Source organism: Cottoperca gobio, chromosome 4, assembly GCF_900634415.1.
Source record: "Cottoperca gobio chromosome 4, fCotGob3.1, whole genome shotgun sequence".
Taxonomy (NCBI): domain Eukaryota; kingdom Metazoa; phylum Chordata; class Actinopteri; order Perciformes; family Bovichtidae; genus Cottoperca; species Cottoperca gobio.
Genome location: NC_041358.1, coordinates 525,019 through 550,831, shown reverse-complemented (window position 1 = coordinate 550,831; position 25,813 = coordinate 525,019). Strand labels below are relative to the sequence as shown.

General features: G+C 42.0%; 1 protein-coding gene across 4 annotated transcripts in view; it reads left to right on the top strand.

Annotated features, from left to right (window-relative positions):
• The window catches only part of st3gal3a (ST3 beta-galactoside alpha-2,3-sialyltransferase 3a), a 53,840-nt gene extending 34,690 nt beyond the window's left edge, over positions 1 to 19,150 (top strand). For 3 of the 4 annotated variants that reach the window (XM_029429763.1, XM_029429765.1, XM_029429762.1), the window contains exons 9-11: positions 4,038 to 4,184; positions 4,557 to 4,703; positions 15,802 to 19,150. In XM_029429763.1, the coding sequence (XP_029285623.1) occupies positions 4,038 to 4,184; positions 4,557 to 4,703; positions 15,802 to 15,906 (399 nt within the window). In that variant the 3' untranslated portion in view covers positions 15,907 to 19,150. Of the gene's footprint in view, positions 1 to 4,037; positions 4,185 to 4,556; positions 4,724 to 15,801 lie in introns of all 4 variants that reach the window. The other variant, XM_029429764.1, reaches the window with a different exon arrangement.
• The last annotated feature ends 6,663 nt before the right edge of the window (positions 19,151 to 25,813 follow it).

Below are 25,813 nucleotides of genomic sequence, written 5' to 3'. Positions count from 1 at the left end.
TTCCAGCAGGACAATGATCCAAAGCACACCTCAAAATCTACACAACAATGGTTTACTGACCACAGAATAAAGGTTTTGCCATGGCCATCACAGTCCCCGGACCTAAATCCTATAGAACATTTGTGGGATGAGCTGAAGAGGAGAGTCCACAAGAGTCAACCTCGTAATCTGTAGGATCTGGAGAGATTGTGTGTGGAAGAATGGTCTCAGATCCCATGCCATGTGTTCACCAACCTCATGAGGCATCACAGGAGAAGACTCAGAGCTGTAATCCTGGCAAAAGGAGGCTGCACAAAATATTAAATGAAGGGGTGCCAATAATTGTGGCACACATGTTTTGGAGAAAAATATTTATTTAAAGTCAACTTTGTTTATTCTTTCAATAATTTTACTTCAGTGAAAAGGTCAGATTTGTGTGAATATTTTGAGTGAAAGGCCAAGACGATAAACAATAAAAGACATTTTACAACCTGTTTTGCTAATTTTTACTAAAGGGGTGCCAATCATTCTGGAGGGCACGGTATGTAAGGACACAAATTACATCTATCATGGCTGACTTGGATCCTTGCAAAGGGTATTTTCTACAGGATCACTATCAACTGTCAACAAATGGATGTGATTTTATATTAGAAGAGAAGATCCCCACAAGTCTTATCTAACCTCAAATCCCACACAGAATCCTTGTCTGGTTTTTATTTTTATTTTTATTAACCCTAACCCTTCAGAATCAACAGTGCGGGCGCCTGTCGCTTAAAGTGAACGGAGACAAAACTGTGGCGTTAACCAATCAGATTTCGAGGTGGGGACACCGGGGCCAGCTAGCAGGCGTACGATAACGTCAGCACGTCCATGTCTTTTGATTGGATACGCACTATTGAGAGGCAGAGCTATGCAGAGCTAGCAAACTGAACTTGAACAAGCTAATTTAGATTTCTACAACCCACAATGGCTGAAGGAGGAGAAGAGATCGATGTGGTCGCAGATATAATTACAATGCCATTTTCAAGACGAACTTTTCAAGAAAAGCTAGACATTGTGAGAAGAGAACAGCCAACTCCGATGCTAGCGAGACTATCACAGGGTTTGTCCGCCACTTTCAAATCACTAACTACGAGCGGTACCCCCGGCTCACAGCCTCCGAGAGGCACTGCACATTGTACTGCTGGGAATGCCTGCTATTTACAACTGATCAATTTGGTGTTTGGAGCCATCCTGGGTTTGGAAACTTGAGTTGTCTAACCAAGGCAGCAACGAGACACCAAAGCACGGCTGGGCACTTACAAGCAACGGTGCTTTTGAAAACCTTTGGGACACCCGAGTGCATCTACAGCTCAACGACAAGTGCGCAGAGAAACTGAGCTCCACAACGAAAGGGTGAACAAAAATAGGGAAATGCGGATTTATTGATTATAAAAGCTTCGGAAATATTAATATAACTCTGTTGTACTTGACTATGTTAAGGTGATGCAACGCCCGGTTATACTGCGTTTCTGTCTAAATATATAGTTTCTATAGCCATGGCGTCATAATGATGTTATTAAGAGGTGGAATAATTCAGGTAGGCCTGTGTAGGACATCACTGAAGGCCTAGGTGGGAAATGCACAGCCCGCCACTGGATATGACATGCAACAAAGGTCACGAGGCTGGAACCGGACCCGGGATGTTGCAGTAATGTGGTATGCGCTGTAACCTCATGGCTATGAAGGCGCTCTCGTAGAACTTTGCCTTTTTAATGATAGAACAAGATTCTACAGCCATGCTAGCAGCTCTGTGAGGCTGTTCTTACGTACAGCAGTGCTTTGAGCTAAATGCTAACATCAGTGTGCTAACATGTGCACAATGACAATGAACCTGCATGTAATATTTAGTAGCTCAATCCATAAGGACTTGGCTTGGCAGAACAAATGGTGTGGCTGGACACTTTTAATCTTGTGCATGATATATATCCAAAAAATCCCAGTTTGTGAATTACCGTGTAAATGGAGGGAAGAACTTTGAATTTAAGCATCACAAGGGTGTAGATTATGGGAAACTCCAGGTTACACTTTGTTTAAGTCCCTGCAGTAGAAAAGGGCTTCAAATAAAGAGAGTTTCATTGTGACTAGACTGTATATTGTATATATGCTAACGTTAGTTGAGTTCTGGAGTAAATGTATATAAGCATATTTACTGATACTGTCATTAAAGCAATGTCAGAGTTGCATGTCATTTGATCGAGCCTGCTTTGTGCAGATGGATTTTCCATAGACTGCAAGCAGAGGTGTTGGGTTTCCTGCTCAGACCGGACAGAATTACCACCTGATCCGTCAGTAGGAGCTTACAGTCTAACAGGGTAACATTGCTATGCTAGTAAGCTAATAGCTCATATCATTGCTGTTCAGTTTCTGCCTACATCTCACTCCAACATACCTGAGCGAACTCAGAGGCAGGTATCCCAGTAACTGTTCATAAAGAGACATCAGGACTGCTGGGCAGGCTGCTGGCAATTAGTGTAATGGCCCTCAGTATACTGATACAGGGGCTTCCTTCTCTGACGGGCTTTGTTTGCTCCGCTTGCTTTTCATCAGTGTTTTAATGGTGTTGAATTCTCCCCCCAGGCCTCAGCTCAGGCTATTGCTTTCACTGGGCTGCTTAAGCACCATCACCCTGTCCACTACCAAATGATGATCTTGTGTTTAAGAATTTAGAATTTAGTATATTGTAAGAGCAGTAAAGACAAATAAGTATAAAGAAACAAAGTTAAGTTATGTTGAAATAATGTTAAACCTTATTCAAATGAAATGAACTCCTGCAATAACAAGAATGTTTGGAACACAATTGAACAACTTGTGTTTTATCAAACCTGAGCCGTGATTGATAAATCGACCGGGCCAATATATTGGCTGATAACAGCTCATCACAGATAGATGTCTGCATCTCTGAACTGAACACGTTTTGAGAGTACAGAAGACTCAGGATCCCTGCCCACTGGTTTTAACTAGAGCAGATCTGTGCACATCCTTCAAAAGGATCAATTCACACAAGGCTCCTGGACCTGATGGCCTCCCTGGCCGTGCTCTCAAGGTTCAGCTGGCAGATGTGTTCACAGATATTTGCAACAGGGCACTGCTCCAGTCTGTAGTCCCCACATGTTTAAAACAGTCCATCATCGTTCCTGTCCCCAAAAAGACAAAAAACATCCACCTTAACAACTCACCTCCATCATTACAAGATCATTGAAGACCCCCATCACCCTGGCAACAAACCGCAGCATCCGGACCACCAAACTCAGGGACAGTTTTATCCCACAGGAGACTGTTGAAATTCTGAGCTCTGTGAAGTTCACTACTTATGTTTAAAGTACATACATCTGTTTGTTCCACATATCCATGTATTTGTATATTATTACAGTATACGGTATTTAATTCACTGTACAGTATTTAATTAATTAATATTACATTGTGTTTGTTCTTATTATATTTTACATGTATTTGACTTATTCCTGCATTTTACTTGCCTAAACCTATTTTAGCTCTAATAGTGCTATGTTCTTGGCGCTTTGAATAATACATGTATTCTTTGATTATGAAACGGTGGCCTTATGTTGTTACAGGCTTCAATATGGAGTTCCTGAACATAACGATAGTCTATGGACGTTTATGGGACATTGTTAATTTATATAGTCTATATATGTGGTGCAATTTATGTATCTGGCCTTTTTTGGCCTCAAGTGTTTTAATGATTCTATAAAGAAAAACCTATTGAAATCTGATGGTCTCTTGACAAGCCCACAAGCGTGTTCTTTCTACGGCTCTGCTACTATTTATATTATTCGTTTTGATAACCAATTCTAACTTTTCCCAGCAATATGATGTTTCAATATGCCCTAGAACAAATTCACACGGCCAGACTTGCACATGGCTCTTGAGTGTATTATTTTCAGTGTTGGTGGTAAAACACTATTTGTTTATGATTGTGTATTTGGGTTTTGATTGTGTGAACATTTTGTTCAGTATGAGGGTCGCACTAACAACGACGCTGTTTATTTTTCTCTCAGCGCAGCACTGATGGGTTCTGGAAGTCGGTGGCCCGGTACGTTCCAAGAGAGCCTAGCGACATGCGAATCCTGAACCCCTACTTCATCCAGGAGGCCTCCTTCAAGCTGATTGGCTTACCTCACAACAATGGACAGATGGGCAGAGGGGTGAGAGACCTGTTGATGTTCTTGCAGTCAATTTGTGTTCCGTTGTAGGTAGAGAAGGAGCAGTGAGCTGTTAATGGTCAGGACTGGAGCTCTGCGAGCTGACTCTACTGTCTGTCTGCTTGCATTATGAAGGCCTCTGTGAACACACAGCAGATGCCGCAGGGAGCGGAGCATATACACAGCGCGTGAAAACAAAGTGTTGCCATTAGGCTGTTATAAATAGATCCATTCTTCAGATTTCACATCTGTAAGATATTAACACAATAACCATAGCGTTTAAATAAGGTGTGTCTACTGTACATTCATATGTTCACTGCCTACTGTACATGTTCTGGCTTTCATACACATTCTTTATGTATGTCTGTTTTTCAGAATATCCCAACCCTGGGGACAGTTGCCATAACGATGGCCCTTCATAACTGTGATGAAGTAGCTGTGGCTGGATTTGGCTACAACATGAGCACCCCCTATGCCCCTCTGCACTACTATGAGAAGATCAGGATGTCAGCCATCAAAGAGGTAACTAAATACCTGATATGGTAAGATACTACAACAAGTTCTAAAAGTGATGCTAGACATTCTGTAGCTGAAAACTTCAGTCTAAAAGTTCATTAAGCCACTTTGCCATGTATCCCACCTGTTCTGTGATCCATTCTTCCAGCAGGCGTGCATCAGAACGTACATTCATTGTTTTCTATGTAATTGAAGGCACACATCATTGTGGGTTGATATCGATTGATGCATCAGCATACCCCCCCCTCCCCGTCCTGCAGTAATTTTAACACATTTGCTCCCCGGATTAGCACATTTAGGCTGTAGTATTTTAATACTGTAAGTGTGAAGCGACGCAGCACTGGCCGTGTGTTTCCCTTAAGGGCACAGTGAACTAGCTGCGTCTTTATCTTCTGCTATGTGTTCATTACTGAGTGAAACAGAATAAGTGAGCTGGAGATAGTTATGAGAGGGGTTTAACTAAATCCTTTCAAGTTGACTGTATTTCTCAAAAGTGGGTGTAGTTTTGGAATCAAATCATCCATCCATCCATCCATCCATCGTCTACCGCTTATCCGGGATCGGGTCGCGGGGGCAGCAGCTCCAGTAAGGAACCCCAATCTTCCCTTCTCCAGGCCACATCCTCCAGCTCCGACTGGGGGATCCTGAGGCGTTCCCAGGCCAGTGAGGAGATATAATCTCTCCACCGAGTCCTGGGTCTTCCCCGGGGTCTCCTCCCAGCTGGACGTGTCTGGAACACCTCCCTAGGGAGGCGCCCAGGTGGCATCCTTACTAGATGCCCGAACCACCTCAACTGGCTCCTTTCAACGTAAAGGAGCAGCGGCTCTACTCCGAGTCTCTCACGGATGGCTGAGCTTCTCAGTCTGAGAAAACCCATTTCGGCCGCTTGTACCCGTGATCTCGTTCTTTCGGTCATGACCCAGCCTTCATGACCATAGGTGAGGGTAGGAACGAAGATCGACCGGTAGATTGAGAGCTTTGCCTTCTGGCTCAGCTCTCTTTTCGTCACAACGGTGCGGTAAAGTGACTGTAATACCGCCCCCGCTGCTCCGATTCTCCGGCCAATCTCTCGCTCCATTGTCCCCTCACTCGCGAACAAGACCCCGAGGTACTTGAACTCCTTCACTTGGGGGAATGGCTCATTCCCTACCCGGAGTAGGCAATCCACCGGTTTCCTGCTGAGAGCCATGGCCTCAGATTTTGAGGTGCTGATCCTCATCCCAACCGCTTCACACTCGGCTGCGAACCGATCCAGTGACTGTTGAAGGTCACAGACCGATGATGCCATAAGGACCACATCATCTGCAAAGAGCAGCGATGAGATCCTCAGGTCACCGAACTGCAACCCCTCTCCTCCACGACTATGCCTCGATATCCTATCCATGAAAATCACGAACAGGATTGGTGATAAAGCGCAGCCCTGGCGGAGGCCAACATTCACGGGAAACGAGTCCGACTTACTGCCGAGTATCCGGACACAACTCTCGCTTTGGGCGTACAGGGATTGGATGGCCCTCAAAAGTGACCCCCTCACCCCATACTCCCGCAGCACCTCCCACAGTATCACCCGGGGGACCCGGTCATACGCCTTCTCCAGATCCACAAAACACATGTAGACCGGATGGGCGTACTCCCAGGCCCCCTCCAGGATCCTTGCGAGAGTGAAGAGTTGGTCCGTTGTTCCACGACCAGGACGGAATCCGCATTGTTCCTCTTCAATCAGAGGTTCGACTACCGGCCGAACCCTCCTTTCCAGTACCTTGGAGTAGACTTTACCAGGGAGGCTGAGAAGTGTGATACCCCTGTAGTTGGCACACACTCTCTGGTCCCCCTTTTTAAATAGGGGAACCACCACCCCGGTCTGCCAACCCCTAGGCACTGTCCCAGACTTCCACGCAATGTTGACGAGGCGTGTCAACCAAGACAGCCCCTCAACACCCAAAGCCTTCAGCATTTCTGGACGGATCTCATCAACCCCTGCGGCTTTGCCACTGTGGAGTTGTTTGACTACCTCAGTGACTTCCATCAGGGAAATTGACGATGATCCCCCATCAGCTTCCAGCTCTGCCTCAACCATAGAGGGCGTGTTAGTCGGATTCAGGAGTTCCTCAAAGTGCTCCTTCCACCGGCCGATAACCTTCTCAGTTGAAGTCAGCAGGGTCCCACCCTTGCTGTACACAGCTTGGATGGTTCCTCGCTTCCCCCTCCTGAGGTGCCGGATGGTTTTCCAGAAGCACCTTGGTGCCGACCGAAAGTCCTTCTCCATAGCTTCTCCGAACTTCTCCCACACCCGCTGCTTTGCCTCTGACACGGCAGAAGCTGCCGCCCTTCTAGTCCTTCGATACCCTGCAATTGTTTCCGGAGTCCTCCCGGATAACATAACCCGGAAGGACTCCTTCTTCAGTCGGACGGCTTCCCTGACCACCGGGGTCCACCACGGTGTTCGAGGGTTACCGCCCCTTGAGGCACCTAAGACCTTGAGACCACAGCTCATCACCACAGCTTCAGCAATAGAGGTTTTGAACATCGCCCACTCAGGTTCAATGCCCCCAACCTCCACAGGGATGGCTGAAAAGCTCCGCCGGAGGTGTGAGTTAATGATCCCCAGGACAGGGGCTTCCTCCAGACGTTCCCAGTTCACCCGCACTACCCGTTTGGGTTTACCAGGTCTGTCCAGAGTCTTCCCCCACCCCTTGATCCAACTCACCACCAGATGGTGATCAGTCAACAGCTCCGCCCCTCTCTTCACCCGAGTGTCCAAAACATGCGGCCTCAGGTCAGATGATACGATTACGAAATCGATCATTGACCTTTGGCCTAGGGTGCTCTGGTACCACGTGCACTTATGAGCATCCTTATGTTCGAACATGGTGTTTGTTATGGAATCAAATCAAATATATTTATATAGCCCAATATCACAAATGACACATTTGTCTCAGAGGGCTTTACGGACACCCTCTGACCCTCGCACCGCACAAGGAAAAACTTCCTAAAAAGAAACCCACAATTAAAGGGGGAAATGTTAGAAACCTTAGGGAGAGACTGAGGAGGGATGCCTCTCCCAGGACGCACACACTGTAATAGATGTCGTGTGTACAGGATAAATAACGTAGTACAAATACAACATCCATGTGACAGAAATGTAGGTGTGATCGAACTTAAAAATAGAATCCAGGATGATGTAAAAAAAAAAAAGCTTCCCGTTGCCTGGGCGTCAGGCAGGACCAGGGCAATAGGCGCAGCCACGATTCATGATCCAGACGTAACCTTTAACAGTGGCAACCTGCCAGATGAGAGATACAGAAACTCCGGGGATTATGCCCCGGATGCTGAGTTAGTAACATACATTTGAGGGACATAAATGCATAGAGATAGAGAGGAAGATGGAGAAAGGAGAGATGTGTAAGTCCCCTGGCAGGGATTGAAATCATTAATAGTTGATAGCTAACCCTATGTATACTTTTGAGAAAATTGTTTGACATTCTCTAGTCAGTAGTGCGTCATAGAAGTTGAACACTCTTGCTCTCTCAGCTGTCACTCAGCCGTTATTGTGGGAATTGCTCACTCAGAGGCTTAGACACTGTCGCCAGAGAGAAGTCTGAAAAATATTTTATTCTCTTGTGGATAACTGAAATGTGCAAAACAGCTACTGAAGAATGTTAGTTTATATTTCCTTTGGTGCAAAGTAAGTAGAATTCTGAAGCATTAGTGACGTTACTTATTCTGGGTGGTGAATTTACAGTTTATGTTGATGATTCATCCCCTCCATCTAAGGGTGTGTGATCCACTATTTCCTGCTCATTTTACTCTAAATAGACGATACTCCCACACAATATTCACAACCCCCAAATGTGTTAGCATTCTAACCTACCTGTCGACCAACATCTTAGTTGTTAGTCTTCCAGGTTTACTGTAACCGTTCTCTCATTTAAAATGCCTCTCAGGAGGGATTTACCCAGCATGCAATGTATGAAATCTCAAGTGTAGGAACGTTGCTGCGTACTAGTTTTTGAGAGCAGCTCAGTCTTGGCGCACTACATACATACAGTGTCTAAGTTCCCATTCACTCCACTTCACAGTCTCACAGTGTCCAGCCCAGGTTACTGAGACAGACATGCAATCCCCTTCATCCTATTTTCACAGACTGAACTGAAACACAAGTCTGTGGCAAAGAGGCACAGAGCTGCTTGGCCACGACCCCTGCCATGTATAATTTAGACAGGAGAGAAAATAGCTAATTTCTACAGTCCTCCATTCGCCAACATGGACACTTTTTTGGTGGTAAGGGGCATTATCCAACCAAATAGAAAACGTGTTTATTATCTTTTTTAAACTAGATTACATAGTCCAGACTAGAAATGAATGATTCATTTGTTTTTATATCAAAATCTAACAAAGTCTGGTTATTAACAAATATTAATGGTAATTCATATTAATAGAACTATTAATATTCTTAAAATCATAAATAGGGGTTGATAATAACTACACTACAATGAAGAAATTCATAATTATCCAAATAATATGAATTATTATATTTAATATAATTTTGGGATTTAAAGGCCCTGTCACACATATCCGTATGAAAATTTGTCAGAGTCCAAATACGTGCCTATTATTATTATTATTATTTTTCAATTTAGCAGTACATCTTCTCTTGGTGGTTGATAAAGGTCCTGTCACACATATCCGTATGACAGAAACATATGCCGGCGCATATGAAAATTCCAAAATCCAAATACGTCCAACTTTTCATCGGATCGGAAAAGTGAACATATACAGATACGCATGTCTAACCTATTGATAGAGTATCACTTACTAATACAAAATGTATCAGACGAATGCCCAACAAATGCATAACGTATACAAAAATATGGCTTATACAAAATATCGGCAACACGCTGGTGTACGTTGATATAAGGTAAGGTACAAGTAGTGTTCGTTAAGAGCTCACTGTGTTACGCTGGGGTGCGTTGTTGAACGCTGATGTTTTGACCATGTTCAAAATTACCGGACGTACCCAACGAGTGCTTCATAAGATATGCAGACGTTACGTTATGTTAGACATACGTGAATTCGGAATACGTACGTGAATATTTACCTACGTAAATACAGTACGTGAATATTTACCTAGTTGAATATAGTACGTAAATACCTACGTGAATACCTACGTGACTACGTTAGATGTACGTTAGATATAGGCTACGTCGGCTGACGGTGAATCCTACAGCCAACTTATTGATAACGAGTGGATAACCTATTCCTACTCTATGTTAAGATTATGCCTGACGACAGAGTAACTTATTAAACGTGTTTCTACAGTACAGCTAGCGTTCAGCATGTTAGCCGTTCTCCAGCATCAGCATGACGTGAACCAGATGGCACTTTTCCAGTGCCATTCAAACGATCACAATTTACCCTTAATTTATATCAACCTATTGCTGATATTTTGTATGCGCCGGCATACGTTTCTGTCATACGGATATGTGTGACAGGGCCTTAAGATTCATGTCTAAATTTTTTGCATGCAGCAAAACTCTTGACATCAACAATTATGTTATTTAAGGCTGCAACTAAAGATTATGTTCATCATCGATTAATCTGCTGATTATTTTCACAATTAGAAAATAATAAGAGTGGACATGGTCAGGGGTTACGTTATCATTTGTCTTGTTTTGTCTAACCAACGCCTTTTCCGTTTTATTCAATTTACAATGATATAAATTAAGTTTAAAACGATATAAATGTTTGCTGATGACGAAACCATTAATGACCCAGACCCATGTGATTCCCAACCTGTCATTCATGTCGGCGTCAACATTATAGGTATTAATATTATTGTGCCAACCTACCATATTACAACTAAAAGATAAAACTCTCAAATATAACAAACAACTTGACTAAGGCAATAATCACCAACGCTCAATATTTAACACATTCTGACTGAATATTATTTGCCTCCTAGGAAGAACTTAATGAGGCTGTATTGACTTGGAACAACCACAGAGTCCGTCTAGTCCATAACTCACGATCACCCCATGGACGTCCCTCCATATTACATGCAGTCCCTCATCTGTACGGAGGCAGAGAGTGCAAACACTCTCTGCCTCCGTACAGATGAGGGACTCTGGGAGAACCTGGAGAAGGTTCACGTCTGCCTTGACGAGTGTGTGTTCAAGGACTTTCCATGTGATGAAGATGTGTTCCATATCTGTGTGGACCTAATGTCAGAGTATAACCTGAAATTAACAAATGATGTGTTTGAAACCATTAACCTGTACATCCAACTCAGACAGCTAATGAACAATGAACTAGATCTAGATCATCATATGCTTTAACCTGTGATGAATGAAAATATATGTGTGGCTGTTTGAGACGCATCAAATATGTACCAAATATTTTCATTTACCAGTCTAACAAAATTAATTAACACACAAACAAAGTAATGTGTTAGATTGACTATGTGTAAGTACTGGGTAAAAATGCAAAATCCACACATGTATTAACTGAATTATTTATTCAAACATTTAAACAATCACAGCATAAAAAAAACTGCCGTTTTCATTTTAACTTCATTTTAATTGAACTTGCTACAGCATCATCGAAAATAACTAATTTAGAGGTATTTACAGAAAGTGCTCTGCATTGAAACTTAAAATAACATGTTCTTAAACTGAAAACAATGTTAAAAAAAACAAAAGTGGCTAAAAGCATTAAAACATATTGACAAGATGTTGATGCTGTGACACTCCGTAAGGTCAAACAACTGTTGCTGTAGTTCTTCTTTCACAAGCCGTGAACCTCTGACTGCAGTCAGGTTCATGTCAGCTGAAATCTTTGTGTCTTAAACAATATCCATTACCCACACGTTGCTTTCTAACACCTTGTTCATTTCGTGTCGAAAATCTGGGTAGCTGTCGTAACTGACTCCAAGTAACAGCCACATGTATGAGCAACAACTCTTCATTGAAATCCTTGAACTTGTGTGAAGCTGACAGTGATGCTCTTTCTTGTGAACAAATCTGATCCTGTGCAGAATCTGAGGAAAAAGGAGAGGTGCCGGGTGTCTGACTCTCTAAGATCTGCACTAACATACTTAACCATTTGTTTCTCCTGGTCATTCTGTGTACTGGGGTAAGTTATTGATCTCATGATCTTTCTTGACGTTGGTTGTAGCTCTTCATAGACTGCTGCAAGCCCTTTGAGCTCTGATCTAACAGGTGCAAGTGTGTTGTTCCACTGTTCAATCACAAAAGCAGGCTCTTGAATCAGTTTTTGGTGAGCTCCCTCAAGATATGCTCAAAGTTATTTGCTGTTGGAAGCCGCCTGCAGTTGTGGATGTCCATGATATCCAGCAATTCTTCTTGGTCCACACCTTCCAAATCTGAACGACAAGATTCAAAGAGCACTCGCTCACACTCTGACACATACTTGAGAAAGCTGTCTACAAGATAACTCTCAAAAAAGCCCAAAACAGCTTGCTCCAGAAGTACAGAGGCAAGTTTTACAGGAAGGTACTTCTCTTTTTGGCAGCCAAATGTGATTATTCGGCCTACACTTTCCCATTCTGGTTTACCAAAATCATGACGTAGGTATGGCACTTTGAAGCCATTTCCCATAGTGCACTGTTCATAAAAGTCATTCCAAAATTCTGACATTCTCATAACACCTCCATCATCCAGAGCCTTTTCAAGCTTTCCACCAGGAAGAATAACTTGGAAGTGAAAGTCATTCTCCATGATATTTTCTTCTAAAAAAACTTGAATAAGTTCTCTCAGAATCAGTCCACGATGAAGAACAATAATCTTCTTCACTCTTTCTCTCTGATTGGCTTGTTCCTGCCACACATCCATGGAGGGAAGCATGGATGATTCCAAAGACAGCTCCAGAGAGAGAGGCAAGGTGTCATCAAGACTGGAGTACTCCATCTGAGAGATACTTTCTGTGTGGAACGTCACAATGCCACTATCCTCTAAAGCACCAACATGAAGCAATGTTTCATGTTCTGGCAAACTACACGCATCAGTGGAGTTGACTGTGGTGTAAATGGAAACACTGTCACTGCTTGCATTTGCAGAAATGGTGCTGTTTCCAACAAAAATGACATCTGAAGTATTTATCTCCACATCGTCTGTTGCAGATGTGTCTGCAGAGAAGTGATACATGTCTGGTCCGTCATGTGTCTTTTCACCTTCTTGAGCAGTTGCATCACTATTGTCTTCCACCAGATTGATGTCACAGGCAATGTCTCTCTTCTTGGTTGTTAAATAGAAACGTAAGAGAGGTAATTTTCTCTTTTCATACAGTTCCCTGACTGTGATATTATCCTCTAATGAATGCTGCTGAAAGTCAGTGAAATCAATGTCAAAATCAGTAAGGTTCCCCTCTGCATTCTTTCCATCTGGAAAAAACAACTGCACAGCCTTTTCAATTAGGTTCTGTTTTTTACTGTCCTTCATTACACTCTCTTTTCTGGTTCCCCCACCATTTTTGGTGCGTACCTGGACAAATTCCCCTTCTCTGAAATGCATCCATCCAAGTTCAATTTTTCTTTGATTCTTCTGAGCATTCTTTGGAGGAGTTTGATGCTCTCTTTCAGATACATGATCATGTTTGTTTCTTGAGAACCTTCCTCTAAGTCGCTCAAAAAGCTTTGCCTTGCGACTGCTGGGTTCTCTTTCCTTCCGTCTGCAGTATCCAAAAACAGCCAGTCGATCACCATAGGATGGCAGATACTCTCTCGCTGGTCATCTGTCATGAGATGTATGATACTGGAATCAATCTGAAATTAAGAAATATTTCAAGAATTTTAAGGTCAGGTGAAAAAATTACAACAATGAAAAATCTGCATATACAGCACTGGATATTATTTACAAAGCTCTTCCAAAGTTTACGATTTTTTAATCTGTTTATCTGTAAAATGTGAAAATGAAGCATTTCCTATATAAACTACCTTCTCCTGCTTCATTCGCTGTATGTCTTCCTCAGGCACATGTAGTCACATAGCTCATCCATCTTGTGCTTAAATATAAATTTAAATAATTATAATCTAAACAGTTGATTTTTAGAAAATCGTTTATTTATTTGTTTTTATTATATTTATTCAGCATGTATATTATTGATCTTCTATAACCCTCTGATATGACAAATCCAATGCTTTAAAGTGGTTAAGGAGAAACGTTCACTTCTTTTGATTTTAGTGTGACACGGTGTATGACATCACTGAATGAGAAAACACCTGCAGTGACTGTAGTTTATTATTCCAGGTTTGCCTTTATGTTTATATATAGCCTAATACAGTGGTTCCCACACTTTTTCTGCTGGGCCCCCCTTTTGTAAATAAGAATATATTCGAGCCCCCCCCCCTGGGAGCCCTGTCACAAGCGTGTCCATGTTATATTAGCAGAGCGGCCCCCACTTTGGGAACCACTGGGTTAATATAACTCGTATATTGCACACTCCTGCCCGCATTAAACAGCCTCACTAAGTTCTAGATTCGCATGGTTGCCGAGATATCCATGCACAATGAATGATATCCATGCTAACTGTACCACCTCAAGGTTTACGAGGTGATGTCACTGAGAATAATCGCTGATATTAGCACTTTCAATAGAATACAAACTGAAAAGCGACAAAGGATGACAGTGCTCATGTACAATATCCGCATGACTTTTTAACCACTACCTTACACGTAGGCTACAATAATTAGAGGTGTATTGTAGCTGAGATAACACTTGCCGACTCTTAATTTAAGAGCTATGCGGGGGCTGATACAGCGGCCTCTGAGTAACATGAAGCAACTCACTGCAGCAGTCGGCCTGCTTACACTGTTTTCATTAGTGATGTGAACCACAACACTAGAGGAATATTATAGTTTATAACAGGTATTTTCGGAGCTTCATGAACTGCATTATTACACAAACTGTAGTTTAGATGCAAAGACTGCTGATTAACGTTACAATTAGGCTATATGTACCATCTAATGTTTACAAAAGTCACCTGTAATAGTTACCTTATTTAGCACTGCATGTCGTTTGCATGGTGGAGCAGCGAGGTGATGAAGGGACTTTTGAAGACAGCGCCACTGTAGCGCATGTGCACTTCTTATCTCATAATTATGACTTTCCATTGAGATTTTTTTTATTTTTACAGGCAGAAATAGGCTTCCATACTTATAAGATAATAATGAGTGGAGTTTAGAACTTTTGCAAGGCTGAAATATAATCACTCAGATGTTGACATTTGATCAAACTAGTGATAGCAAGCTTCTCTACTGGCTCTGATTACCTTCTTACAGTATGTTAGCCTAGTTAGTAAGGTTACTGAAAAGTAGCCTACAGATACCTTCAGCTGTCTCTGGCTGTCACAAGACCCTCACCATACGGAGATGGGATCACAATGAGAGGATAAAGGAGACTGTAAGTGTTCTCTTACAGTATTATTACCTGGTGTACATCTAAAGACCTGTGATCCGATGTCATTATGCAGATAACATATCCACATAGTTGGCAACTGGTGGACATTAGCCATGCTGACACAAGGAAAACACTAGGAAAACAAAACCTTTAATATCAGAGCCTAATGTCTAAAAATGACTAGACCTATGTTATATATTTTGTTAAGTTGTACATTATCCCAAATATTTCTAACAATTTCCCAACCCGTGTGTTTCATGCGGTTTTGTGTAATGGCATCGTATCCCCTTTGAGCATGTCTTACCATTCTTACCATACACTTTTAGATCGTGGTGGTTTTTAACTCTATATTTGAACCAGATGAAGGTCATTGGATGTCTGATAACGTCTCAAAGGATCAGAAAGGAAGCTGAGCAAACGTTAGCGGCAGCTAAACAGTGTGGGAGAAACACTGGTTTTTAACATAAAACTGTTTTATTTACTGCTGCTACAGTTTTTACTCTCCGTGTCCATTTGATTTTGAGAGGAGAAGACCTCTGTGGATAATGAAAAAGGAGGACAGTATCAATGCCTATGATATCACACCATTATTGTGCTTGGTTTGGTAAAAGTGAAAATGTTGATCTAAAAGGCTAGGAATGTATAAACCTTACTGTTGAGTGCACCCCCTCCTGTCTTTGTCCTCTGTGCAGTCCTGGACTCACAACATATCTAAAGAGAAGGAGTTCCTACTGAAGCTGGTGAAGGCTGGCGTTATCCAGGACCGGACCAATGGGATCTGTGGGGCAGGATGCTGACGCTCTGCACTCAGCTTCAAGACTTGTGAATGCAGCTCTGTGCTCACCTCCACCTGCTCCATCACCTGAAAAGGGAAAGTCAAGGCTGCCATGTTCCCAGCAGAGAGCAGCAGCTGTCACACACTGTGGCCAGTGCAGAGAGACCAGAACACACTGATCTAGTGTTGCATATTGAAACATTGCAAGCAATTGTCCTCTGTATTTAGCTCGCCTAGTCGCAGGTTAGTGTATATTTACATGGATTTGGTGCCCTGGCTCAGGGGTACGTCCGCAGTGTTGGGGATCAGCACCTAGACAGGACTTCCCTCCTACTGAAACTGCTGCAGGTGAGGGAGAGGAGGATAGGATGAAGAGATGTTAGGTTTAGACATTGAGCATGTGCCAAGAATACCTCTACAAGTGTCCTTCTGCTCGCACATCTGAATGTAATCTGCATCAAACGTATAGTCCCTTATTTATCTTCCAGTTTCTGTGTGGAACACATGACTCAGCCGTCCTGCACCCTCTGACATCTGTGGGTGAACCCGCTCTTCAGAGCAACGTGGCAATCATTTAGCTTTGCTGCAGCATGAAGCTGATGAGAGTCACCTGATGTTTGTTCTTTACGAGGCAGCATAATACTCCGACCTCTAAAGACTTACCACCAATGTCCACTGGATGTAAGTTGCATTTATCTTCCGTCTCTAAAGTGTGAAATTCACTTGTTAATGTATACAAATGGCTATATTTATTGCCGTTTGACTTGCACTTATACTTATAATATAATGCATTTAATTTGTTACTGACTTCATACACTACTGTTCTAAAGTGTGGAAACAGCTGTTCTATTGATGTTCTCCTTCTTTCCTTCAATAATGGCTATTTTGACAGATGAAAAAAACATTATCATTCAGACACCACATGTATTATTTATATTTGAAGTAGTTTTGGCCCCAACAGAAGAAGAAAAGAATGATTCAAACTTCCATGTCCCCACAGCATTGTATGACAGGGGAGAATACTGTTCATGGATTCTGTATTTGTTTTAAGTGACCCTGGATCATTATTGAAAAACAAAGGTTTATTATTTTGGGAACCTTTTGGCCCTCTGCAGTCCTCTCGGTCAGCTGACTGTACCAAATCAAGAGTTTCTAAACTTTAGAACGGTTGTGTACAAACAGTAAAACTAGCTGTATTGTTTGTTTCTGTCACCAATTGTAAATGAGCTACAGCAGCAACATTCTCTTAAATTTCTCTTTTTTTCTCATATTTTCTCTTAATTTATTTTTCAAGAGAAAAATAATAAGTCTAGCAAACAAACCAAAAAGCGTGGAGGTGTGTGGCCGATGTTTATTATTAGCATAGCTATAACACTGGCTCAAGAATTGGAGTGATGAAGAAGAAGAAGTTCAGCATTAGTGAAATAGAAGTACTGTGAAACAAAGTCAACATGATTTTCCAGAGTGTAAGCTGTATGCACGCAATATCATCATCCAATGATATTCATGCATTCTTTGTGTTCCTCAAATTGAAAGCGTGTGTTTCCTTGCATGGTGCCAACAATTTGTGGACTGTAAAAGTTATCTTGGTAACCACCACCACTCGCAAGATTTTGTCTTATCTAGGAGAAGAGCAGAAATAAGAAAACATTGGTCAGAGATCAATGGGTGGACATGAGAAGTTTAAAGTCCATTGTTTAATGATGCATTTTGCGTCATACTGTAGTATCACTGTTGTGTAGGCCAGGGGTTTCACAGAAGAGCTGACTATTTAAAGCACTATGTATCGTTTATCGGTGGTTTTAGCATGCTCGGAAAGCCTCTGCTATCCGTGCAAGAAAGCAGTCGCAGTCCCAAGCCTGCTGGGTTTTGTCGAACCCTATGGACTCTATTAGAACCTGGGGGGGTCCCGCCTGCATGAGTATTATTACATTACATTACAGGTCATTTAGCGTCATTTAGTTTCTAGTTAGTGATCCAGAGTGACTTACAGTAACTAACTACAGGGACAGTCTCTCTGGAGCAGCTCAGGGTTAAGTGCCTTGCTCAGGGGCACAATGGTGGCAGCTCTGGTGTTGAACTCACAACCTTCTGGTGTTCTGTTTGGAAGCCAAACCACCAGACCACCACCACCCTGAGTATTATGAGTATTAAGTGCTTGTATTTAAGACCTTTTTAATCAGAACTGATAATTGTTATTGGGAGGAAAAAATATCATATATCTTTATTAGACTGGTCAACTTATTTTTGGGTGTAGTCGATGACTAAAATGAAATGCAGAATGAAAATGTCGTGAATGTCCTAGTGTAGGCCAGACAAATTAGTAGATGTTTGAAGTTAGAATCTCGAAAACCTTCTCTTTGACAGCACCTATGGCGATAAGCAGGAACTGCATGTGCGTGATCCAAAAGGTATTATTTGTCATGTTTCCCGGTATTGTACCCACAGACGCCCAGTTTTCATCAGTGGGCCATAGGCTCAATCACTGTTGTGTTAACTCATTCGGCGATGGATAGTGACTTAACAGACATTTATTTAAATTAAAATATTCCAGATTATTACTTTATTATTGTACCAGCTGTGAAAACAAATATCCCCCTGGACCAATAAATCTAAATCTTAAATGAAACAGTACAGGCTCTGGGTTTTTCCACATTACATATTTGACATATGCCAAAATCAGCTATACAATAAAGCTGTGTTATTTATATATATGTTTTATGAGGAAGGAAATGTGTTTAGCATGTTAATTAGAGCTCAAGGATACACATTGTGTTTTGGTGAGTAACAATTAATTCAAACATAACTTTTGTTTGTTTATAAAAGACTCCACAGGGTAATCTGAGATAGTTCACAGTCAAAGAACAGCGTCCAGCTCTGAGTTGAAGGATTTGCTGCCTAACATGTATTTTATTTATTCGTCTTTTAAGATGTTTTAAGACTTACTCTTACTCTTTTCTATTCATTGCCCTGAATACAATCCATCACGTACAAGTCCTGCCGTGGGCTGCTCTCTCAGGCCCCTGCATCCGTCAGTGTTGCTCTCAATTATCAATCTATCTCACTTTATTAACGCAGATCAACTGTATTGTGAAGTCTGTATGTGTGTGTTGCTTTATACACTCTGGCCTGCATACTTTGTGCTCAACTTACTTTAGGTGTTTGTGGACTTGATGCTGGTCAGATTCTCAAGCCAAAGTATTTATATATTTATTGTAGGCTGCGCACAAAAAAACGCATTAAAGAATAAAGATATAAGAATGCTGTATTTCTAACGTGTCTGTCTTTTTCATTATGTTTTGAATATGTTATATGTACGTAGGTTGTCCGTCCGTCTACTCTCGTGAACGCCTGGAGGGATTGTCTTCAAATTTGGACTCAAGGGTTCCAGTCGAATAGTCTTTTTTACTTAGCAAGGTTCCTAACTGAGTGAAGTGACTCGGAAGTATTAAGTGTCAGCCATGATAAGAGTTGTTTCAAATTCTCTAAATGCTAAGGATAAGTGCTTTAATTCTTCCTTTCTTATCTGATTTAGCATAGGGACCACTAGTTCACCAAAACAATTCAGTTACCGGTGCTAATTAAGCATTTTCCATTTTATTCTGTCTTGATAAAATGCTTTATATGTTTTGAACTTTCAACAATGTTTAATCCACGGGCGCACTATGAACTCATTACTATTGTAAAATGATCAAATAAATTATAAATAATAATAATAAATACATTTTGAACATGCTCAAAACATCAGCGTTCAACAACGCACCCCAGCGTAACACAGTGAGCTCTTAACGAATACTACTTATACCTTACCTTATATCAACGTACACCAGCGTGTTGCCGATATTTTGTATACGGCATATTTTTGTATATCTTGTGCATTTGTTGGGCATTCGTCTGATACATTTTGTATTAGTAAGTGATGCAATATCAATAGCTTAGACATGCGTATCTGTATATGTTCACTTTGAAATGTTCCAATGAAAAGTTGGACGTATTTGGATTTTGGAATTTTCATATGCGCCGGCATATGTTTCTGTCATACGGATATGTGTGACAGGACCTTTATCAACCACCAAGAGAAGATGTACTGCTAAATTGAAAAATAATAATAATAATAATAATAGGCCAGTATTTTCTTTGAGATGTTAGTTAAAGTGCACCTCTGCAGCTCTTTTTATTGTTCTGTCTAAGACAAAAACGTATATGTGGATCTTGCAAAAGTGAACCGCACACTCAATAATGGCCTGTCTGTAAAAAGATCATTGTTGTGAAAATAAATGTGGAGCCAAGCAAGAAAAACAAAGTTTTCTCGAAGAAGGTAACACTGAATGAGTAATTGATATATAAATGATAATTTTAGGGGTGAAGTATTCCTTTAATAAGTAAGTATAGCTGGCCATAGGTAAAATTATTATTTAAGATGAGGAAATCCAAGATGAGTAGTAAATTAGAGTAAGTTTATAGCAAAATTGATAACTGAAATCACTTTATAATATAATCTTATATTATATTATTATAATATAAGATTTTTTTTTTTTATTCCATCACTGACGATGTCATTGTTCGAGTCTCATTTCGTCAGATTGTTGGTTTTATGCCCAGAAAACTATCCTTTACATTTAAAACGATTGGCTACATGGTATCAAGCTTTTAGCTGCAGGCTCTGGTAAACTGTGCTGTGTTTTATTTGAGCTGCTGGTTCTGGTAAACTGCGATGTGTTGTGTTTTAGCTGCAGGTTCCAGTAAAATGCACTGTTGGATCTTTCGGCTGCAGGCTCCGGGAAACTTAGTTGTGTTGTCTTTGAGCTGCATGTTCCAGTAAACTGTGCTGTGTTGTCTTTGAGCTGCATGTTCCAGTAAACTGCGCTGTGTTGTCTTTGAGCTGCATGTTCCAATAAACTGCTCTGTGTTGTCTTTGAGCTGCATGTTCCAGTAAACTGCGCTGTGTTGTCTTTGAGCTGCATGTTCCAGTAAACTGCGTTGTGTTGTCTTTGAGCTGCATGTTCCAGTAAACTGCGTTGTGTTGTCTTTGAGCTGCATGTTCCAGTAAACTGCGCTGTGTTGTCTTTGAGCTGCATGTTCCAGTAAACTGCGCTGTGTTGTCTTTGAGCTGCATGTTCCAGTAAACTGCGTTGTGTTGTCTTTGAGCTGCATGTTCCAGTAAACTGCGTTGTGTTGTCTTTGAGCTGCATGTTCCAGTAAACTGCGCTGTGTTGTCTTTGAGCTGCATGTTCCAGTAAACTGCGCTGTGTTGTCTTTGAGCTGCATGTTCCAGTAAACTGTGCTGTGTTGTCTTTGAGCTGCATGTTCCAGTAAACTGCGCTGTGTTGTCTTTGAGCTGCATGTTCCAGTAAACTGCTCTGTGTTGTCTTTGAGCTGCATGTTCCAGTAAACTGCGCTGTGTTGTCTTTGAGCTACAAGCTCCCGGTTAACTGCTCTGTGTTGTCTTTGAGCTGCAGGTTCCGGTAAACTGCATGGTTTTATCTTTTAACTGCAAACTCCAGTAAGCTGCAGAGAAATAAATACTGGGAGAATCACTGATCCTACTTTTGCGTTTTTTAATGGTTGTTTTTCTAGATATGCTCAACAATATGTGCAATAAATGTAGACAAAACACGAATGTAACACCATACACCAAGTTTAAGGGATTTCTACCAGACAACAATAATGTCAGAGTTGAAATATGTTAGAAGTGTGACCTGAAGAAGATCCACTTTGTATCAAAATGTAGTATGTATGCAGGCGTTACCTTTTTTCCTCAAAAATGTGAGTGTGTTATTACAGCTTTTATACTGTAGCACTGCAGTGAATAAAAAACTGATTTAGAAAGTGTGAGGTCACAAACAGCTGTGCTATTGACAGAATGAGCAGGTGGCCACTATTAAAAGTGGATTCTTGACCTGGACATGTTCTCAGGCTGTGTGTTGGGGAGGGGCGTCAATGGGTGAGTACACACAAACAGAAGCTCCTCACTACTATGTAGGTGGCCTGGGTATGACAACATGGGAATGGTGAGGACACAGAGGGACAGCGTTCACATACCAGCTACAATGAGCTGCCTGGCTCCAGTTACAGACAAAGTGTTCATCTCACTCACTGCCTTTTCATCTGTTGAACCTGACCCAAGCCAATTGTCCCAGACTATCATTTTGTTTTAATTAATCCTGGAGTTGGAGGCAGGCTGAGCTGCATTATACAGCAGAGTAGGGCTGTTCAGGCTCAGGTTGCATTCTCCTTTATTCCCACTGACATCTGTGCATCTGCAGTGGGTAAGGCCACGGCTCCTACATATGGAATCCATGCATCTGTCTTTACCCATCTTAAAAATCAGCACAGAGACTTTTTTTTCACTCAATATTACACTGAGGTGAACAACAGAGTAACCCTTGCTACTAACTGGATTGTTATTGAGTAATACTGCAGTTTAGGGAAGTTGGAGGTGCAGTCACTTCACTCAACATCTATTTCTGGGTTTGAACTAACTGGTCGGTGAAGACCTTTCTGTGTGGAGTCTGCACGTTTTACCCGTGGCTCTGTGGCTTTACTTCAGGTGCTCCTGTTTCCTGCCCTGTCCAAAGAGATGGTCATTTGGTTCAATCTCAAGAACACACAGGCCCAAACAAGCATCAGGTCCAAACAGGTTTGTCCACCATGTGTTCTGCATCTTTCTGTATGCATCTATACTGATCTGCCATAACATTATGATCACCTGCCTAATATTGTGTAGGTCCCCTTTTACAGCCAAAACAGACCTGACCCATCAAGCCATAGACTCCACTAGTCCTCTGGAGGTGTGCTGTGGTATCTGGCACCAAGACGTTAGCAGCAGATCCTTTAAGTCCCATAAGTTTATCCAGCACATCCCACAGATGCTCGATTAGATTGAGATCTGGGGACACACGCACCTGGCCATCAACATGATGTAAAAGAAAACGTGATTCATCAGACCAGTCCTCCTTCTTCCATTGCTCCGTGGTCCAGTTCTGATACTCTTAATGCTTTCGGCGGTGGACAGGGGCATGGGCACCCTGACCGGTCTGCAGCTACGCAGCCCCATACGCAACAAATTGCGATCCACTGTGTGTTCTGACACCTTTCTAACAGAACCAGAATTACCTTGTTCAGCAATTTGAGCTACAGCTCTTCTGTTGGATCGGACCACACAGGCCAGCCTTCGCTCCCCACGCGCATCAATGAGCCTTGGCCGCCCATGACCCTGTTGCCGGTTCACCGGTTTTCCTTCCTTGGACCACTTTTGGTACTGACCACTGCAGACCGGGAACACCCCAAGAGCTGCAGTTTTGGAGATGCTCTGACCCAGTCGTGTAGCCATCACAATTTGGCCCTTTTCAAAGTCGCTCACATCCTTACGCTTGCCTATTTTTCCTGCTTCCAACACATCAAGTATGAGGACAAAGTGTTCACTTGCTGCCTAACATATCCCACCCACTGACAGGTGCCTTTGTAACAAGATAATCAATGTTATTCACTTCACCTGTCAGTGGTCATAATGTTATAACTGATTAGTGTATATCGACCAGGACTCATTGCAGTAGTAAAATTATGTTTACTGTAGCTTGTGTACTGCTTGTTGTAATGTGACATCACAGTAGAGCAATCTCTCAGCACTACTGATAAACCCTGAAAGTACCTTGATTTACCGTCACCACCTGAGCAGTGCCCAAATTTAAGTTAAGGAACTCGTCCCCAAAGTGGACACAAAAATAGAACCTGTGACCATTTGTACATGTTACATTGTGTTTTGTAAAGCTCCTGCAGTGGATAAGGGTATCAGGATATCATGGAAGTTGTGTGAATACTGGACTCCAGTTCCACAGTCCAGTCTTTTAAGTGCACAGTGTTCTGTAGATGAGTCCAACATCCACACTGAGCACAGGCATGTAAACCAGGGCAGACGTCTTAACCACAGCCTGCATGCTGACACCAGCAGGACACTGTTAGGTGCGTGACCACCCAGGTGGCCCGATTTCACCCTTACACTCTGGCTGGACCCCAGGGGGAAAATGGAATCAGAGACAAAAGGTTGACTTGAACAAGGCGACATTTAAGTATCAGGTCCTTCAGAGCTATTGTGAGCCTCCTTGATAGGAGGAGCAGCAGTGTGCTCTGCGAGAGTCCCATTGAGATCCAGGGAGGCACAGCATGAGCAGAGTCGGTCCCTGACCTCAGGGTGTGTTCTGATTGCAGGGTAATGTTCAGCTTTTGGTGCACACGCTGACAATCAGGGTTATCTTGTCAGGAAGCTTCTGTCTGTGCCTGCCCGCTCTCTAACATCAGCTGCCAGTTGTAATTGGCCATGACTGAAGAAGCATGTCATGTTTGGCAGTGGGCTTGCATCTCTCCGTCACTCATCCACCCTGCTCTATAAAACACAGGCATATGTGTTGAGCTTGGTTCTGAAGTTGCATGTAAGTAGCAACTTACAAGCAAAACTACATCAAAGAATTCTGACTTGGATAGGTGGGGTTACGCAAGTTTGTGCAACCTCTTCCAAGATCCCATTTCCTCCACATTCTTCATCCTGCACTAACACACTGTTTGTGCAGCTGATAACCATCGTACAGGCTGGGGCTAAACTGAGTTTAAATGTGTATTGAAATTAAAATTATTTCAGCCATCAATTCCTTTCTGAAGGGTAACTGCTTGCAATGAAAAGTTAATTATATCCTTGGGGAAGAGTGGAGGATTGATGATGGTGTGCTCTGTGTTAGGTATAGATTTATGGGGAAATAATCAGGTTCAGCCGGTCAGACTCATATAGCTGGATATTGAGAAGAGAGGCCGGGCAGGGAAGCTGAGTCAATTTATGGAAGCGGCATGGATGGAAGCTACAACTCTTCAAGAGTGGATTTAGGAGAAATAAATCTGTTGCTTGAAAATAACTGTTGTCAAGAATTTAAAGCTGCCTGAGGAAATGTTTTAATGTAATTATCTGCTCATTATGTCAGCTAGAATGATGAGAAGCAGCCTATCCCCATTTTGAGACACTATTTGCTCAGTTACAGTTAATTCTACTGTAAGTACTGCCACAGTTAGGAAGCCTTCACCTACAAATCAATGTGCGCTTGAACACAATCCATTGAAACAATGTATAAATACGGTTCAAACCACCAAGGTGAGAACCCGATTGAGTTTGTGCCGGTTTGTTATTTTTATTTGTTGTCTAATGCTGCGGCTCAAATTCCTGTGAGCTGGAAAGAGCTAAAAACCTGAAACTTGCCCCAATAACTGAAAATGAAGTGCATTGAGTTCCCAAGAAATATTAACACAATTGGCCACATTACACTCAAAAACCCGATTTTGGAAAGGCCACACCTCTCACATAGTAAGTCCGATTGACTTGAAATTTGTCACACATATCCGTCACAATGTGCTGAGAAAATTAGCCTCAAGAAACACAAAGGTCCGCCTAACTAGATTGTTTTGTGAATTTGCATAATATTGTGAATGCCGTTTTCCTGTGCAATGAGGGATTATTACTGACATGCTAACTGCTCTCACTTTCAGTGTGACCTGTGTTTTACATGATCTGGAATCTGTTGGTCTGATGGTCTGATGGTCTGACTGCTTGTGTTTCATGACCTGGTTGACTTTGTTGCAGGGATGTCAGCATTTTCCCAGATATCGCTCTTACTTTGGACCTTCTTCACCCTACAGAATGCTGCTCAATCACGCTTTTCCTGGAGCTTTCAAGCAACTCAGCATCTCACAGTCTTTAAGTCACAATGGAAAAATACCAAAACTCTAAGGGGATTAGGGATTCATTGTTGTTTTACCTGCTTTGGTACAGCATTCTCTTTACTTTCCCTTCTCGCTACAACTGTGGTGATCAGTAGGTTCTAACAGCAGGAAAAACATAACTTTTACATGCATTAACATTAAGTCTCAGTTTCTTCAATGTTTGGTGG